Here is an 18,525-nt window from a genome sequence, read left to right on the forward strand (position 1 = left end):
AAATCGGGCATATAGAGCGTCACAGGAAAACAAAACACAAATGTTGCGGCTCTTTTTCATCCGGTCGTGATGTTCTCCTTGTAATCACAGTGCCCACATCTCAATACACTGGTATGGCCTCTCTGAATTATTTTTACAAGACGAAGAGTTCCTGATGATTTTTTTCACAATTTTCAGGTCGATATTCTCTCATGGGAATTGTCGTCTAGATTTTACAAAACTAAATAAAAGTGTCTTTTGCTGATGCCACTATGTATATTCATTCCTATTATCACTTTGTTGTTCGTGGTTTAACTTCGGAAAAACAATGAAAAATGGAAAAAAAATCTCGACTAGGAAACTAAATGATTCACAAAGAACCACTCAACTTGAATAAACTTGCTTGACATTTTTCATTGTTCAATTTTCGTACGGACTGATTTCATCGGTCATGAATTTATTGCTGAATACTACAGGATTTCTGTAAGTCTGCCAAGTCTCGAAACGCCATGAAGATACTTACAAAAACATTCTTACATTCTTCACTTGCCTCTTCATTTCAAAGTTGGTAGCTTTATGTCATCGAAATACCGTATCACTGCAAAGTCTCTCGCACTTTGCGGACACACACCAGAGGTCGATGTTGGTAAGAAAGCACTTTCAAAATGAAAATTGTATGTTGTTTGTTCAGATCCAACAATCGTTTTCCCTCTGCTGATAAATTAACTTTAAAATAGAGTCTGGGTCTAGTTTCAGAGAATCTTTTGAACCATTCAAAACAGTTATTCGGAATAAAAGTATTCAGCTTTAATTAATTTTTTTCCCAGTCACTCTCTGTGTTTTTAATTAGTTTCATGGAAAAACGTTGTTTTCTTTGCTGTGAAATTTTCAAATTTAGTTTTCACAATATCAAAATGGAAGAATGTCTGAAATATGGATTCCCACATTTCAAAAAAACTACCGTTTTAGTGTTATATAGGTTTCAGAATACCTTGAGGTTAGTTTGACTTGAAATCACATAAAATAAAAGTTTTTAGAACTAATACTTTCAGATCATTCACTTCTTTGATACTAGCTGTTGGAGCTCCAGATTGAATGGTTTGAGACTGATTCCTTTTGTAATGAAAACACTACAATAGTACTGTATTACACTCGTCTATCCGATCTTTTTGTTGCGAATAATCACCTTATCCTCAACTCATTTTATTTAACAGATGCCGTAGTATCGAATGTGAGTTTAGTAAACATTTATATTGACAGTAAAACATCATTTCAGTTAATACCTTGTCTACTGTTCCCTATTGTCACTTTTCTATTAATAAGAGAAGTCAGAAACATAGAACAAAACAGAAAACGATTAATCTCATCAAACAAGTTAGCTGATTCCAAAAAAACTACAAGATTTGTGCGTTATTTTACTCTTACATTTTCCATTGCTCAATTTCCTTTTGGACTGACAAGTTTAGTTCTATATTTATTTGAGGAAACTCCGGGAATATCGTGAGTCAAAAATCTAGAAATGTGCCCAATTCTAGTGTGTTCTAGAACAATAATTTACTATTTATACAATCTATTATCGATGCTGTTCGCTGCGAGTACAGTAACCCATTTCATAGTTTGTATGCTTATGCCATCTCAATATCGTGACACTGTGAAGTCAGTGGTGTCATGTGGATATTATTCGAAAGAAAATGTTTCTAAATGAAATTTCTCAATCAGTTATTAGTTTTTAATTTAGATTCAAAGCAGAGCTGCGACCAGACATGCCTTACCGAAAATTACATAATATCTTGTGGATGCACACTAAGACATCACTCAAGTTTCAAATTTGAAGAGCATCTAACACTGTTTTATAGTTTGTATCGTTGTTATGTACAATTAATTATTTGAATGAATCGTCGTCTTCTGATTAATGTGCATTGTGTAAATGATGTCATAAAAAATACTTTCGCTGTAAATCTTGGTCAGATTTTTTGCAGTCTTACAAGTGAATGACCCTAAGTGTAGAAAAGGAGGTTTAGTCGCCGTCAGGTCGACTGGCACATATATATATATCTACTCTGAAGTTAAATAATTTTTTTGTTTTCGCCAAAGAGAAAGATGTCCACGCAGATATGATTCTCTTCTGGAAAGCCTCACCAATTCCCGAAGAATCATTCTGGAAAGATTTTTAATCGTATGTTTACTGACCTTGTTTTTGAAAAAAAATTAAAGTTTATTCAGAGTTTGTACGAAGATTTTAATTATCGCCAGACACCAGAGAGCTTGAGAAGAACAACAGAAGACGAGGACGTCAACGATGACCAAATGTGCACATCAGTGAGCTCTTTTCGGAGTAGCTGCTACTGATGCACAACCCGATCCTCACTACATCAGATGGATAAAGTTTGTTCACATTGCGGGGCGTTATATTTCAAAGCTGAGTTCGACTTTCAAATGGTGAAGCTGGGAGCGTTCAGGAATCCTATCTGGCAAGTTAGGCAACGTTGACGGTAGTTAGTTGGTGCGAGCCCATGTGGGTGTAGAAAAGGAGGTTTAGTCGCCGATTGGTAAAACATGTTTCTATCTTATGACTACTCGAGCCCAACGTTTTGGAAGATATTACAGTAGTTGTTTAAAGGGGACAGTATTAAAGCTACGATATCAGTATACGAACATTAAAGGTTTAGATTGACTCTAAATTTGAATCTTGAGTCATATCTTGGTATGTATCCACATGATATTATGTGATTGTCGGTAATACACTGGTTGCAACTCTGCTTTGTATCTAAATCAAATTCTAATAACTGAGTGTAAAATAAGAAATTTCTTTTACAAACCTTCTCTTATGAGTAATATCCACATGATACCACTGACTTCACAGTGTCACGATATTGAGATGACATAAGAATACAAACTATGAAATGGGTTACTGTACTCACAGTGAACATAGTCGAAAACAAATTGTATAAATAGTGAAGAATTCTTCTAGAACACACTATAATTAAAAAAATTTCTTCATTTTCGACTCACGACATTCCCGGAATCTCCTCAAATAAATATAGAACAGAACCGGTAAGTCCAAAAGGAAACTGAGCGATGGAAAATGTCACTGTGAAATACAACACGAATCTCGTAGCTTTTTTGGAATCAGCCAATTTGTCTGATGAGAACAATCGTCTCCTGTTTTGTTCGACATTTCTGACTTCTCTTATCAATAGAAAAGTGACAATAGGGAACAGTAGACAAGGTATTAACTGAAATGATGTTTTACTGTCTATATAAATCTTTACAAAAAGCACATTTGATATTACGGCATCTGTTACATAAAATGTGTTGAGGATAATAAGATTATTCGCGACAAAAAGATCCGATATACTGTTGTGATAAAATCCTATAGTGACGTTTTCATCACAATAGGAAATAATCTCAGACCATTCAATCTGGAACTCCAACAACTTCAGAACTCCCAGAGGGGCACTGGCCAGGAATACTCCCAAAATAACTAAATATCCTGCTGCCGGTTTTGTTAGGTTTTCATGAAATCGACTCATTGGGTTCCGAACTACAATTGTCCTGATGAATGCAATTAAGAAGCATACCCACGTGGAGTATCTTCTTGAGTAATTGGTCAATGCAAAAGAACATCTTTGTAAAAGAACAGAAGCATATGAATCGGGAGATAGACACGAGTCAGAAGCAATGTATATATCATAATACTGTTTAAACTCCTGAAAGAGTGAACAAATATCGAAAAAGGCCACAGCAGCCATCATCAGATTCACAGAAGATGTTCTCATAGTTTGTCTGGTAAGGATAATAAAATGAAACAAATTGATTATTCCACAAACGACTGATATATGAAAATTATATTGTAGGATCAAATATGTAAATAATCTGGAATTATAGTTTTTAAATTCTTTGTGTAATTTCAAATCAAACTAACCTCAAGGTATTCTGAAACCTACATAACACTAATACGGTAGATTTTTTGAAGTATGGGAATCCATATTTTCGACATTCTTCCATTTTGATATTGTATAAACAGAACTTAAAAATCCTACAGCAAAAAAACAAGGTTTTCCCATGAAACTAATTGGAAAAACATATGTCTGGCGGTGATTGGAAAAATTAATTTAAGTCGAAAACTTTGTTTCCGAATAACTGTTTTGAATGGTTCAGAAGATTCTCAGAAACTAGACACAGACTCTATTCCAAAGTTAATTTATCCTCAGAGAAAAAATGAAACTTGAATTATTGAAATAAAAGAATACTGTTAAAGTTGGCGCGGTCGTGATATTCTTCTTGTGACACTGTGAAGTCAGTGGTGTCATGTGGGTATTACTCGAAAGATAAGGTTACAAAAGCTAATCTTCCTAGTTATTGTTCTTGAGTTCAGACACAAAACGAAGTTGCTCCCGCTGACGCCTTGCCGTCTATGTAATGCTATGTGGGCTACAAACAAGACGTTTCAGTTTACATATGCCAAACGGCGAATCTCTCTCAAGAAAAATAAATATGATTCACGATTCTAATTAAGATACAAAACACAAAGATTACCAGTAGACAATCTCGGAAATTAGACAGTTTGAAAATTAAAAACTCGGATTGGGGGGAAAGGTAAACAGAAAAAAATCTGACACACGCTTAGCTGACTAATGAATTAGCTATAGTCTACTACTCCAGACAACAAATTCACAAAAACTTCAGAACAACTAAAATGGATTTCTGTAGGAATATAGAGTTTCCGAAATTCAAAAAACCCACTGCATTACGTCTATGTAGATTTCAAGAAGACATGAGGTGAGTCATTTGCAATCACTGTCTTTACCAATTTAACGATGTCAGGAATTTCACTTTTCAACTCAAGCAATATGAATTTTATTTAACAGTATTCTGTGTGTTGATCAACATATTTCACTTCATCATTCTAACCAGACCAGCTATGAGAACATCTTCTGTAAACCTCATCATGGCTGCTATAGCGTTTTCTGATATCTGCTCATTTTTTCACGGGCTCGAACAACTATACATCAGACTGTCAAGAATACTCGGAAACTGCTTAGAAACCACAACATATGGATTTGTTCTCTTGGAAGTCCCTTTTTTCATGCTCACCGATTTTTCAAGAAGATGCTCCACTTGGCTATGTTTATCCATTGCATTTATTCGAACCCTTGTTATACGGAATCCGATGAACCCATTTTTTCAGAACTTAACAAAACCAAAAACTGCCTACTTCATTATTATTGCTGTATTTTTAACGGGTATTTCACTCGGTATCTTCAAAATGTTTGAGCTTACGATTGAGTCGTATGATATAGAGTCATATTGTAATTCGAGCATTACTATTCATGCGTTTTACAACCGTGTCTCAGACACTTTTCTGGCTAATGATGCAATCATTTTGAACTCATACCATGCAGTGGACGCAGCGTTTTCGAATGTGAGTTTTGTCAGAGCTCATTTGCAGAAACGTTTTATTCCAGCTGATCCCTTGTCTTCTATTCCCTGTTGTCACATTTTTGCTAATAAAGGAACTCTGGAAGACCGATGAAAACCGGAGAAAAATTTTATCAACTAGCAAAACAGCGGACTCAAAAAGAACTACAAATCTAGTACTCGTTTTCACTTTCACATTTTTCATAGCTCAGTTCCCGTTTGGTTTAAATTCAGCACTCGGCTATATTTTTATAGAAACTCCGGGATTAATGTAGGTTGCAATTTTAGTATCGGGAGAATTGCGCACACAATTTTTTTTAGAAATATTCTCCGATACTTCTGGAATCTGTTTTCAATGTTATTCTCGCTAAACACCTCAACTCATTTCATAGTTTGTCTGTTCATGTCATCTCAATATAGAGCCACTGTGAAATCTATGATACAGTGGGAACAACGGACAAAAGTGAGCGTGAGTCTGAAGTGCTCTGAAAAGTTGTGAACTCAGAATCCAAATGAGGGCGTCCAAAGTCAATCATCTCCGACCATCACCTAAAAACAAGAACTTAAAATACATGGACGGGCGCTTGTGTGTCAAGCCTATCAAAGCGCATGTTCAGATGTCTGTCTGTCCACTCGAAGACCCGGATGTCCAGAAGTGACTTCAGTCCATCTTTAACAATGACACGTTGCTTTCATTTTTTTTCACTTTTCCCATTGCCGTGTGTTAACAGAAACTCCCTGAACTGGTGTTTCATCTGTTTTTACAACAAACACCTTTGCTTCCTAGCTTACTCATTTCTAATGGAAAATTGCATCAACGTTGCATTTCCTAATTTTAAAAATTCTTGACTTGGTGTGATTCTGAGAATCAAATTGAAGTGAGTTGTATTATTTTACAAGAGAGATGTACTTGAAATTTTCAGAGAATTCGCATTGCGAGTTTAATCATTACAACTGTTATTTATCAGTAATCTGTGGTTTCATCATTATTTTCATTTGATCATTCTTACCAGAGCCTCTATGAGAACATCCTCTGTGAATCTCATGATGGCTGCTATTACGATCTTTGATATTTATTTATTTTTCCGTGGCTTTTACATTCGTTAACTCATACTCCTTTCCCCGTAATCAAATTTGTCTATCCACCTGCCGTTCTTAATATTCGTCACCTAAGTGGTTGAAAACAAGTTATAAAAACGGAACACTATTACTATTTTCATTTGATTGGACCAAAGCATAGGTAGACACCTTCACAACTGCTTTAAGCCATACCGCTTTAATGGAAACTAGCTGCGAATCATATTTCCCAAACGTCGAAAAATCTACAGCTAAACTATTGTGCTCAATATTCAATTGGTTTACTCCATTTGTGCAGTTTTGTGTCGATCGAGAACATTATCTGTCTACTTTGGTTGTCATTATGAATATTCTTCATTTCACAGTTCTTACAAAAAAGTCTATGAGAACCACATGTATCAACTTGATAATGGCAGCTGTCGCACTTTCAGACATTTGCTCCCAATCGTATATACTACACCATGAAATTATTCGAATTTTCATTTATTTATATCTTTGTTATTCAAAAGCCACATATTACAACATATTTATACTTGAAAATGTAATGAGTGCACTTCGAAATTTCACTCGAAGATGCTCAACTTGGCTCAGTTTGTCGATAGCTGTTATTCGAACTCTAGTCATCAGAAATCCAATGAATCCGAAATATGAGAAGTTGTCTAAGCCGAAAACTGCATTCACCGTGATTTTAGTGATCTACGTGCTATGCTTCCCGCTAGCAGTTGTAGAATATTTAGGAAATTGGTTGATTGAAAATGTGGATGCAGTAGAGTGCAGAGATAATGAAACCATGAGCGTTTATTACTACACAGTGGATTCTCAGACTGGTTCACTGACAATGATTATATGGTTTACAAACTGTTTTATGGTACAGAAGGCGTGGTTTCTAAGGTGAGAATTTAAACTTCTGAAATGCCTGCACACTTATTCTTTTACTCCAGCTTTTTCCATGTATCCTCTTTCCAATTTTCACCACTTTTCTTATTATTGAAATTCGAAAAGCCGAAAAGTCGAGACAAAATCTGTTTGTATCAAAGTCTGACTCTGGAAACACCACGAAACTCATCTTCTACCTCACACTGACATTCTTCATTGGTGAGTTTCCAATGGCGCTGTCCTATGGTTTGAATCCAGTCTTGCTTATGCTCAATGAAGAAGGATTTCAGTAAGAATTCAAGTATTCAGCCGTACCTTGAAACACAACAGTTTTCAGTTTGGCTCTCGTTTATTTTCAGTATGTTTTCTCTATAGTTTTGTCTCTAACTTCTGGAATCCATATGATTATTTGTTTTTTCATGTCATCACAATATCGGAGAACGTTTATGGATTTGATACTGTGTGGTTATGTACCTAAAGCGAAGGCAGCGTTTTAGTCAGATTACAAAAACTTATGAACATAATAATTTCAGCTTTCTGGAAACAAGGACTGCGTAAACACTGTGCAATCTACGAGTTGAATTACTTCATATACATATACTCGTAATATGAAAAAAGGCAAAACATTTAATAAAATTGGAAATTTCTTACTTCCGAAGAGCACAAAACGAATGAATAGTTCCAAAGGCTTTAGTGCCATTCTCATTGACATGCATCTGAATGTTGACACCAACTAGCTCACCGTCCTTTGTCTTACCAATCATTGGCAGATAGAAGTCTGTCGGGGTGGGTTCCACCATCCATCTCTTGTCTTCTTCTGAATCCCTGATGACTTGGTATTCTGGTTGTGGAAGCTCTTTAGTACAATCTGGGGAGCAGATGCATCTGGCAAGTCTACCGGTTGGGATAACGGGTTGTCCTGCTAAGGGTGCTGATGGGAAGACGTTTTTGTGGGGCTGGAGGGAGGCGTACTGAAATTGTTAATTGAAAGAAAGAAGAAAATCGATAATTCACTTACCATCGCATCAACCATTTTTTGAAGCTCCGGGCTCATCTTTGGTTTAGGTGCTTTTTCGGTGTCTTGGTTCAAAGAAATGACTTGCTCATTTTCAGCAATCAATTCATTTTCCTGGTCATGAGTAAAAGACATATTAGAATATGAGTGCAAATGAAAGAAATGAGAGAAACGGTGTAGATAAGACTATGGGAAGGGGGTCACGTGACGGGTGATTGGTGAGCAATTATGACAATTAGTAGGCATTTGGCAGATGGTGGCCGACGTAGGGATTATGGGAAAGTTGACAGACGTTGGGGTCTTCTATTGCCAGAATCGACGAAACTGTCAGCGGTTTGATACGATAACGGGCAGATGTTTTTACAGCAGTGCAAAAACTTATTTAGGTCTCCGCTTGCAATTCTTATAAATTCCTTTTGGCTACGATCCTACAATTAGGTAAGCATGTAATGACTGGTTCTAATTAGGCAGTACACACCGCTCTCCAGGATTACACAACTGCAGATGTCACACTTATCTGATTCCACCTGTCCATTCTCAATCGCACTGCCAGAAGGCCTCTAATTAGAATAATAAGGTGGGCTATATGTATGTGAGATAGGTATTACTATTGGAAACATTACCAATTCGCGGGTGGCTGAGCACTCGTTCAAAGTTCGGCCCGGGGACGAGGTGTGGGCGGGATTTCGAATTTACGGCGGCTCTTAATTCTCACATAAAAAAGTTTTAAAAGTACGGGACCCACACCTTGTTCAATCGCCGAACTTTGAGCAAGCGGCCAGCCACCAGTGAATGGGTGATACAGTACCGCTCAAAAGTATATTAAGTTTTGTTTTTTTCAGTCGAAAACGCCCAACTTTGAGAGTGTGTCATAGTGAAACTAACTGTCCCACAAAATAATTTTTTATGGACCGAACAGACCAAAAATAGAACTCCGTTTTTGTAGTTGGCAACTTTTTTGTACGGACGCTCCCTAGAGAATTACATAACTACAAAGTAATTTCTCCCTCAAATCGATTCATTTCAGCGCAAAATAGTGCGATTTTTGAGTTTTTCCCTTAAAATGGTCATTACTCTCTAGTGAGTGTCTGTACAAAGAAATTGTGAACTACAAAATTGGAGCTCTACTTTTGATTTGTACAATCCATTAAAAATCTACTTGATGAGACAATCATTATTACCATGACACTCTCTCAAAGTAAGATTTACATATTTTTAAAAGTTTTACAATAAAAAGTTTTCATAATCGGAACACACAAGTGTTAACAAGACTCAACTCAATCTTTGTGTTTTTTGTTTTGATCTCCAATCTGACAAACAAAATGTGAATTTTCTCCTCGAAAACAAACCAATTTCAGTGTCGCCAGCCAATTCATATTTATAAGTGAAATTGAGTCATGTAACACCTTTCACTTATTTATTTTCGTATATTTTTTGACAATGTCTGAAGACTGCACCTTCTACACAAATCTCCGAAATACCGTGAGCTTTCTTCTGGGATTCGAGATCCATATAGCTATCTTTAGTTTCTCAATTAATTTGTTTCATATTATTGTGTTAACAAGAGCGTGTATGAGAACCTCATCTATCAATTTGATTATGGCTGCAGCGACAGTTTCAGATATGTACTCGCAGTTTTATATAATTGAGCAGAAAGTCAAAAGTTATTATGAGAACTTGGAAACTTGCTTCTCTGGGACATCTTATTTGAATGTCTTAGTGGATATTCTACTAAAGTTGCTGAAAGATGTTTCCAGAAGATCATCCACGTGGCTCAACTTTAGTATTGCTTTGATCAGAACGTTGGTCATCCGCAATCCAATGAACCCGAAATTTGAGAAACTATCTAATCCAAAAACAGCATTTTATTTTGTGTTGTTCATTCTAATTTTCAATGTGTCTATATCTATTTTTGGTTCCTTCCAATTCATAATTCTCTCTGAAAATGCTACGAATGATTGTGATCGCAAACCCAAAAAAGTTGTCACATATCGATTCGATTTTTCTGAGTTTTTCATGGGAAATGATCTAATGGTGTACAAAGCTTACAACAGTTTTGATGCGTTTTTATCGAAAGTGAGTAGAAATTTTCAGACATGTTGAACTTTGGAATTCAGTTCATCCCCTCCATCTTGTTCCCAATCGCTACAATTTTTCTGATTTGGAAACTACGAAAAAATGAGAAAAATCGGATAAAAATATCATCTTCAAATGCATATAATGGTTCTGGAAAAACCACAAAACTAGTACTTTTTCTAACTATCACATTTTTTATTGCCGAGTTCCCATTGGCATTAATTACGGCTCTGGAGCCGTATTATTCCGATGCCTATGGATTACTGTAGGTTTTTTTTTTCAATAGGCTCAGTCAGAGATCTATTTTCAACTTTCAGATTGCTTCTCAATTACTTCAACTATCTCTTCACTATCATTCTGTCAGCCAACACATCCACTCATATGACAATTTGTCTTTTATTGTCGTCTCAATATCGGGAAGCTGCGAAATCGGTTTTATTATGTGGTTATTTATCAAAGGTTCCGAATAAAAAAAACGATTCGAATATGAGTAAAAATGTGATTTTCAGAAAAGTATAGCCAGTGTTGTCACAATTGATTCCAAGAAAAGTCGAGTCTAGGAGACACAAGGGGACTTTGCGCAACCAAGGTAAAATTTTTGGCACGTAGTACCGTGCACTATTTGACCTTTTTTAGTTGAAAATGATCAAATTCGAGAGGATGTCTCAGTATCCCTGATTGAGCCACAAAGAAATATATGCATGGACTATACAGATCGAAAATAGCACATCATTTTTGTAGTTAATCTTTTTTTGCAGGCACACTACCACGAGAGTTACAGTTTGTCAAAGTGAGAAAAAGCTCCTAAATACACTGCCAAATTTGGTCATTTTCCACGGAAAACAGCCAAAGTTCATAGCCTTTCAAGCGGTACTGTACTTCATCAATTTGAGTCTCAAGACAGGTGGACAAGAAACCTGAAATAAAATTTCAGACACCGTCTTGCACGAAAATCAAACATGAGATAACGGCCTAACCAGAGACACCGGGCACATCACCTTTTACAGTTATTTGTTTGGTGGAAAATAGTCATTGACCATAGAACTTATCCTGCAAAATGAAAATAACAAAAAGTCCACAACAACGTCAAACTGCGATTATCTCCAACTTTTGTGGGTGCTCAAAAACTCCTGATATTCTATTTTTTGTTAGATAAAATAGCCGGATATGCCCACCTTCCTTCTTAAAATAAATCTGTTCATAATCTTTTTGAGAATCGCTCTTCTTTTCCACTCCCACAACTTCTCAATGGACTTCCTAGCTCCATCTTTAATTATACTGTTCTCTTTTATTTTTGTTTTGATTCTATTCTCTATTATATTCATTCTGAAATACTACTGTGAAATTATTCAACTATCCAACTGCAATTTATTCATGAAGCCTGATGAAGTTCACAAAAAATCTGCAAAAACCCATTATAATTTCTCCAAAAATAGCGAAGATCCATGTGAGTTTTTTTCAGTTTTATAGAAAGTCGAGTTTTAGAAAAAACATATATGTAACATTTAGACGTTGGCGCGATTCCTCAAATTATGGTCATCTCTCCTCGTGAATTTACTCCGAGGCATGCATCTTCTATCTTCAATATTCAAATATCTGAAACCTTGGAAAATCATACTTGCTCATGTTTCTTGTCTCCAAATGATAGATATATGTAATATGATTTTAATGAAGTTTAAAACAACAGCTAGTTTTGGTTAATTTTCAAAAAATGTTGCCGATCGATTTTCACGGCTCATGGAGGCCGTGATGGAATCCGTTCAAAAGACAAAGTCAGATCTGACAGAGTTCGAGACATAGATGTGAATTGGACAGACTGTAATACACGATGGTTAGTAAATAGTGCAGGATCTGTCCTGGACAGGCTTTGACCCACTTTGGATCCAACCTCTACAATGCACCATTAGACCGAGACAGTGTGTAAGGTCCGTAAAGGGGAAAGGCAGTATTCCTGGAAGCTCGTCCGTGACGTGGGTTTCGGGATAGCCGGTGGGGGCGGGTTGCTTCCAGAAGTTTATTTACTAGAACCACATAAAGAATACGCATATTATTTTCAACAGCATCAGTACCCTGTAACCCCCACTAGCATATTCTTAATTTATTTTAGAATCCTCTTTCTGCCATGTATCTTTTTCAAATTCACTGTATTTTTTCCAAGCTTCTCGGAAGATTTTTATTTTTACCCTAATTCAGTGAACCCCAGGGATGAAACTGATACATGTGTATTTTTTGAAGTTTATTAAGAAACACAGAACAAAACAATGATGCACATCTTAAAATATAGAGGCACATCTTAAAACACATCTTAAAATATAGAGGCATGATGATATTAAGAAAAAATTCGAAAAGAACATTGTGAACGATACAATATAGGGGGAAAAGGAAGAATTGTGATGAAAGAAACCACATTGAAGGAAAACAGGACGGACATGAATTCAGAGGAGAACATTTTAGAAATGGAAAGACGCAAAAAGAAAAAAGTGAAAAACTTGAATAAACCATAAAATAGAGTTATAATGATCAGAAGCGAGATGAAGACGAGAACAAATTGAAACGGAAGGGGAAAAGATGAGAAAATGGAATTTCGGAAATAATCAAACAGAAATGATGTAATAGAAGATTTCACTCATCTTCTGGTTCTTCTTTAGGCTCCCTCTTCACGAATTCATCGACTTTATCATCATCGTCGCTGTCCCATTCATCTGAATTCGTGAAAGACTCATCCGAATCGAAATTCTCTGAACCAGAATTGTGCATGTCCATGTCTTCTGAATCGTCTGAATCATCTGAATTGTCATCTGATTCATCTGATTCATCACTGGCTTCTTCTTGGTTGATGACCTGTTCTTTCTGTCGGCGTATCCACACTCCTTTAAACTCTGGGACATCTTTCTCTTCAGGGACCTTCTTTATTCTTTTTCTGTCCATATTTCTTCTCATCCGGAAGTAACCAAGAGCCTGTAAACGAAATTTTGAATAGAAGACGGATAATGACCGTGCTATTAACATCATTCTCACCTGATTTTGAGCTTTCATTTTCCTGCGTTGTTCACGTCCCATAATTCGTTTCTTTTCATTAATTTTATCCCATTTCTCGGGATTTTTAAGTCGATCCCTTTTGGTTACGAACCAGTGGGAAACCTGAAATGGTTTTTCTGTAATGAACTACTCATGAATTAAAACTCACTGATTGTAGTTTCAACTTGTTGGCCTCCGCAATTTCTTTTTTTCTTTCCGTTGTTGGATTTGGGTTGATTTCAAACTCTTCTTCTAACTTTTTACTGATTTCTTTGTTGATCTTAACATATTTTTCATTGTTTTGATCTTTCTTTTGTCGGTATTTCAGAAATCGATTAATCTGAAAACAGTTCAATAATTTGAATAACTTCTTCCAACACTCACTGTTTTATTTTTTGTGAGTAGAACTTCCGCTATTTTTCTTTTCATCGGCATTTTCTTTACTTCTTGGGAGTTTCCATCTTTATTTCCGGATAATTCTTCTTGATCTTCTTGATGATTTTGGAGTGTTTTCATCTTTTTGATCAGTTTCTTTTTCTAAAAATATTATTTTCCAAATCGAGTAACTTTAAAAAGAGAAATACCTTCAGTTGAGGCTCTTCATAACTTGAATCGGCATCGCTATCCTCCTCACTTTCTGAATCAGAAGATTCAGATGTTTCAACATAATCTTTTTGGCGCGGGCGCGTACTGTATAGACAATCTTTTCGGCGTGTGGCAGGGTGGCGGTGGCAGTGCAAAGTCGTCAGAAACAGAAGACGTCAACATTTGAATTTTCAAAAAAAGAAAAGCAGTTTATGTTCCGATTAACCATATTTTACTTCTTGGATGAACACCCGACAATTTCGAAAACTTCAGTTTTTGAACCTGATGAAGTAAGAGTGAGATTATGTGGAGCACTGTAGAGTCAGCTGCGATTTAACCGACATACTTATCTTTTGATAATGCTCATACAAAACTAGTATAATACTATCTGGTTCTTTGATACAGTTGATTTGTCTAACCCTGGAGTCTGGGAGTAAAACTAAAATCAACCGAGCTCCGCTGAAATCAGAGAAATTTTTGCGCGAAATTTAAAATAAATTTTTGATTTGAAATTGTTAATAATTTTTTAGTAGAATGGGCCTCAAAAACCCGCGACAGTCGAACAACTGACTAAAAATACGGAAAAACTGCTATACATCAAAGTTGTGCGAGGCGTAAGGTCCGCAACGAAACGTTTTGAATTCGCCCTAGTCGCAGTACGTGCCCGTCGCGTTTTTTCATTGAAAGATACAACAAACCATGACTTCCTCCCCCCCCCCCCCCGGTAAATTTGTCTCCCTGCTCAATAATTCAATTAATAGACTATGATCTCCCCCTGTGAATTTGCTCTTTACCTTGCCCCCTCTTCCCCTTTTCGGTTACTTCACCCATTTCATTCTTATCTTCTCTCCTCATGACAATTAATTCTCGTTCCCCCCATTTTTCCCCATACCTTCGGACTTAATATCTTGCTTTCCTCTTATTTCGCCCTCCTACCAGGTCTTTAGCCTCGTGAGGGGCATGATCCGGACTCCTGTTTAATTTGCATGATTTATATTCCAGTCAATAAATAAATTAAATTAAAAAACCAACGCTAAACTTTACTTTGGCACCGTGCTAATCGTTGTGCGACGGAGCGCGTTTATGCGACCATACGCTTCACACCCCTGATAAATCTTTTCAAAATTTAGTCTCTTAAGTTGCATATCAAAATAGAACAACGAAAAAAAAAACAGCGAAATCACCCTCACAGTACTCACACGCCCTAGCTCCGTGTCTAACCTACACTTCAACATCTTCCTTATCTCGTCCATATCCGTCTGTTTATAGCAAAAAATGGTTCAAAGTTTGCAGAATAGATCTGACCCCAGATTTGTAGTACAAGCTTTTGAATACCTCACGAAAATTTGAAGAAATGAATTAATTTGAAGAATAAAAAGTTATATAAGTTTTTTTCCCGAGAACTCCTATATCCCTATGAATGGCAGTGAAAGGTTTGAAAACCACTTTTTCACGTATTGACCTAGTTTGGAACTATTCGAACTAAAAATAATAGACGGGCATCATCCGGGGAAAATTTTCAACCGATCTGTGTAAGTTTCATTACAAACGGTTCAGTACAAAGGGCACTAGAGTCGGCGACAAACGGACAGACAGACAGATATGTTGAATATTATTAGTAAAGATTGGCTCCGCGACATTTCGCAACAACGTCGTTTCGCGACTCCGACGTTTTGCAACCAGACATCTTTTGCATGTTTGGGTCAGTTGAAAATGTTTAGTGGGGAACATATTTAAATGCTTGTTAGAAATAGAAAAAAAGTTATCTGACCCGGTTTTCGACAAAACTAGGTCAAACTATTGCTAGTTGAACGGTAGCGTAACGTTTTAGTTTCGAAATCTTGCAGTTGCGAAGCGTCGTAATTGCAAAATGAATTATTTGAAAATACCTTATTCTGGAATAGAGGCCAATAATCTTTCTCAAAGTATGTTTCTATTAACATTATTCTTACCTCAGCTTTTTTTCTCCTATGACGCCCACGATCCGAAATTCGTTTCTTTTCATTCAATTCTTTCCACTTCTCGGGATTTTCAACTTCACGCCTTGTTTTCAAGAACCAGTTGGAAACCTGAAATTACATTTCTGTAATGAACTATATTCATGATTTCAAACTCACTGCTCGTAATCCCAACTTGTTGGCCTCTGCGATTTCTTTTTTTCTTTCCGTTGTTGGATTCGGATTTATTTTGAACTCTTCTTCTAACTTTTTACTGATTTCTTTGTTGATCTTAACATATTTTTCATTGTTTTGATCTTTCTTTTGTCGGTATTTCAGAAATCGATTAATCTGAAAACAGTTCAATAATTTGAATAACTTCTTCCAACACTCACTGTTTTATTTTTTGTGAGTAGAACTTCCGCTATTTTTCTTTTCATCGGCATTTTCTTTACTTCTTGGGAGTTTCCATCTTTATTTCCGGATAATTCTTCTTGATCTTCTTGATGATTTTTGAGTGTTTTCATCATTCTGACCAGTTTCTTTTTCTAAAAATGTTATTTTCCAAAGCGAGTGACTTTAAAAACAAAAATACCTTTGGCAGAGGCTCTTCATAATTTGAATCGGTTCCGCTATCCTCCTCACTTTCTGAATCAGATGATTCAGAGGTTTCAACATAATCGGAACTATACGCCGACATATTTGAACCGGATTTAAGCTTTTTGATCGGAGAAGCGGATTCGTTCTCCAGGATCCGAGAAGACATTCTAAATCACTGAGAATCAAATTTTTTATTTTTTATTTATTGCGACCAGAAGGAAAACATAGAGATACAAAATATTTGAAATGGTACCTCACGAGACAGTTTCGAGTGAAAAAAACAGGGAGGGCCTAGAAATGTAAAAATCAAGGGAATGTTAAAACGATAAAAGGGAGGGTAGTGAAAACAAACAAAATGACAAGGGGAAGAGAATACCGGGACAAAGGTAATACAGGCAAAAATAGATATACAGTGCGTCCAATAATGATAGGACCCCTAGATTTTGGTGTTCCAAACAAAACCAGTACAGATACAAATAATCTGTGATGACCATTCGATTAATGACCGATGAAAAAATTGTCTATACTTATTTTCAATGCATTTCAGCACTATTTTGACATTTTTTGAAATGTTCCTTCAGTCAGATCCAAGAATTCATATCTTGGACACAATTTTTGAAAATAGTAGAATCTGGTCGAAATGGGTTCGAGAACCGGGAGTATAACTTTTCAGAAAATGAATATTTTTACAAATCCATTGTTTATTTTTATTATAAATGTCTCGATTAATTTTACCAGAAAGTTTCACAATGATACGTGATCTGTGATAAGAGATACTCGATCTGAAGTTCTGAAGATTTCAGATTGGTGAAAATTCGAAGGTGGCTAACATTTGCTGTTGGGGTTGAAAACGGCACAATTATTATGAAACTGTTTGAAAACAACAGAAAAAGTATGTTTCGATCGATTTTAAAAGGTTTCCAAGAAAAAAAATTTCTTGAAAATCAACTGAAAATTCGATTTTCCAGGTGGTCCTATCCATATTGGACGGCTGAAAAAATGACTTTTTGGTGGTACGCTTATAAGAAAAATGGTAAAATCATGAAAATTTGGGCGACAGGGTTTCTTTGTACCCTGAATCGAATGGTCATCACAGATTTTTTGTATCTGTTCTGGTTCTGTCTGGAACCCCAAAATCTAGGGGGTCCTATCAATATTGGACGCACTGTATTGAAGTGTTTTCAAACATTTTGACCCAAAAAAAACTCAATGACTGCAAGAGAAAAATAAAAAGTTTTTTTTTAAATTTTCAAACCAAGATCAGGAAAAATCGATTATCGGAAAAAATCAGTGATGGAAATTTTTCAAAAAAAAGTTTTTATTGCTGAATACTTTGGCTACCTTTCAAAAAAAAAACGTTTATGCAAAACGGACTTGTTTTAGCTGAGATATAAATGAAAGAACGAAGGGGTGCTCACTTATGCTCGCTTTTGTTTCCACCTACTGTATATAACAGTAGGTAGAAACAAAAGAGAAAAGAATCAAGAAGCCTACTGTTACAAAGTAAAAAATGAGGGCGCTAGCGACCTCGGTTGAAGGGGGCAGTGCGGACAGCGGGGGAGAAAAAGTATAATAAAAACATGACTGAATTCGATTTAGATTTACTCGATATATAAAATTTGTTTAAAAATGTATTTGTTATTAAATACATTTCCGATAACAAGAAAGGATGTTCGACGTTTGATGTTTTCAGTTAGAATAATGTAAAATAATAATGAAACTATACTAAAAAGAAAGGTAATCGGGTTCACCAACCCGGTTTGGCACTTCTGTCATGTATTTTTTCTAGTCTCTCAAAAATTCTATTTTTACCTTGGCGCCTGTCCATTGGCGATTTAAGGAGAGAGGCCCGATTCAGTGAAACCAGGAGATGCAACTGATACATGTGTATTTTTTCAAGTTTAATAAAAAACACAGAATAAAACAATGATGCACATCTTA

At 36.0% G+C, this 18,525-nt stretch overlaps 3 protein-coding genes across 3 annotated transcripts; 1 reads left to right on the forward strand and 2 right to left on the reverse strand.

Annotated features, from left to right (window-relative positions):
* Window positions 1-7,021: 7,021 nt before the first annotated feature.
* Window positions 7,022-7,960, forward strand: GCK72_020348 (uncharacterized protein; the record flags this gene model as incomplete). The annotated part of the gene is made up of 3 exons (XM_053733523.1): window positions 7,022-7,345; window positions 7,419-7,572; window positions 7,887-7,960. 3 exons carry the CDS (start codon window positions 7,022-7,024, stop codon window positions 7,958-7,960), a joined length of 552 nt encoding a protein of 183 aa, XP_053582436.1.
* A 40-nt stretch (window positions 7,961-8,000) lies between these two features.
* Window positions 8,001-8,503, reverse strand: GCK72_020349 (uncharacterized protein; the record flags this gene model as incomplete). The annotated part of the gene is made up of 2 exons (XM_003116536.2): window positions 8,001-8,324; window positions 8,372-8,503. 2 exons carry the CDS (start codon window positions 8,501-8,503, stop codon window positions 8,001-8,003), a joined length of 456 nt encoding a protein of 151 aa, XP_003116584.2.
* A 4,563-nt stretch (window positions 8,504-13,066) lies between these two features.
* Window positions 13,067-16,750, reverse strand: GCK72_020350 (uncharacterized protein; the record flags this gene model as incomplete). Its single annotated transcript, XM_053733524.1, has 8 exons — window positions 13,067-13,402; window positions 13,463-13,585; window positions 13,632-13,802; window positions 13,847-13,999; window positions 16,000-16,116; window positions 16,165-16,335; window positions 16,380-16,532; window positions 16,580-16,750. The coding sequence occupies 8 exons, from the start codon at window positions 16,748-16,750 to the stop codon at window positions 13,067-13,069; spliced, it is 1,395 nt and encodes a 464-aa protein (XP_053582437.1).
* Window positions 16,751-18,525: the final 1,775 nt, after the last annotated feature.

The sequence above is a fragment of the Caenorhabditis remanei genome, chromosome V, assembly GCF_010183535.1.
Source record: "Caenorhabditis remanei strain PX506 chromosome V, whole genome shotgun sequence".
Lineage (NCBI taxonomy): Eukaryota > Metazoa > Nematoda > Chromadorea > Rhabditida > Rhabditidae > Caenorhabditis > Caenorhabditis remanei.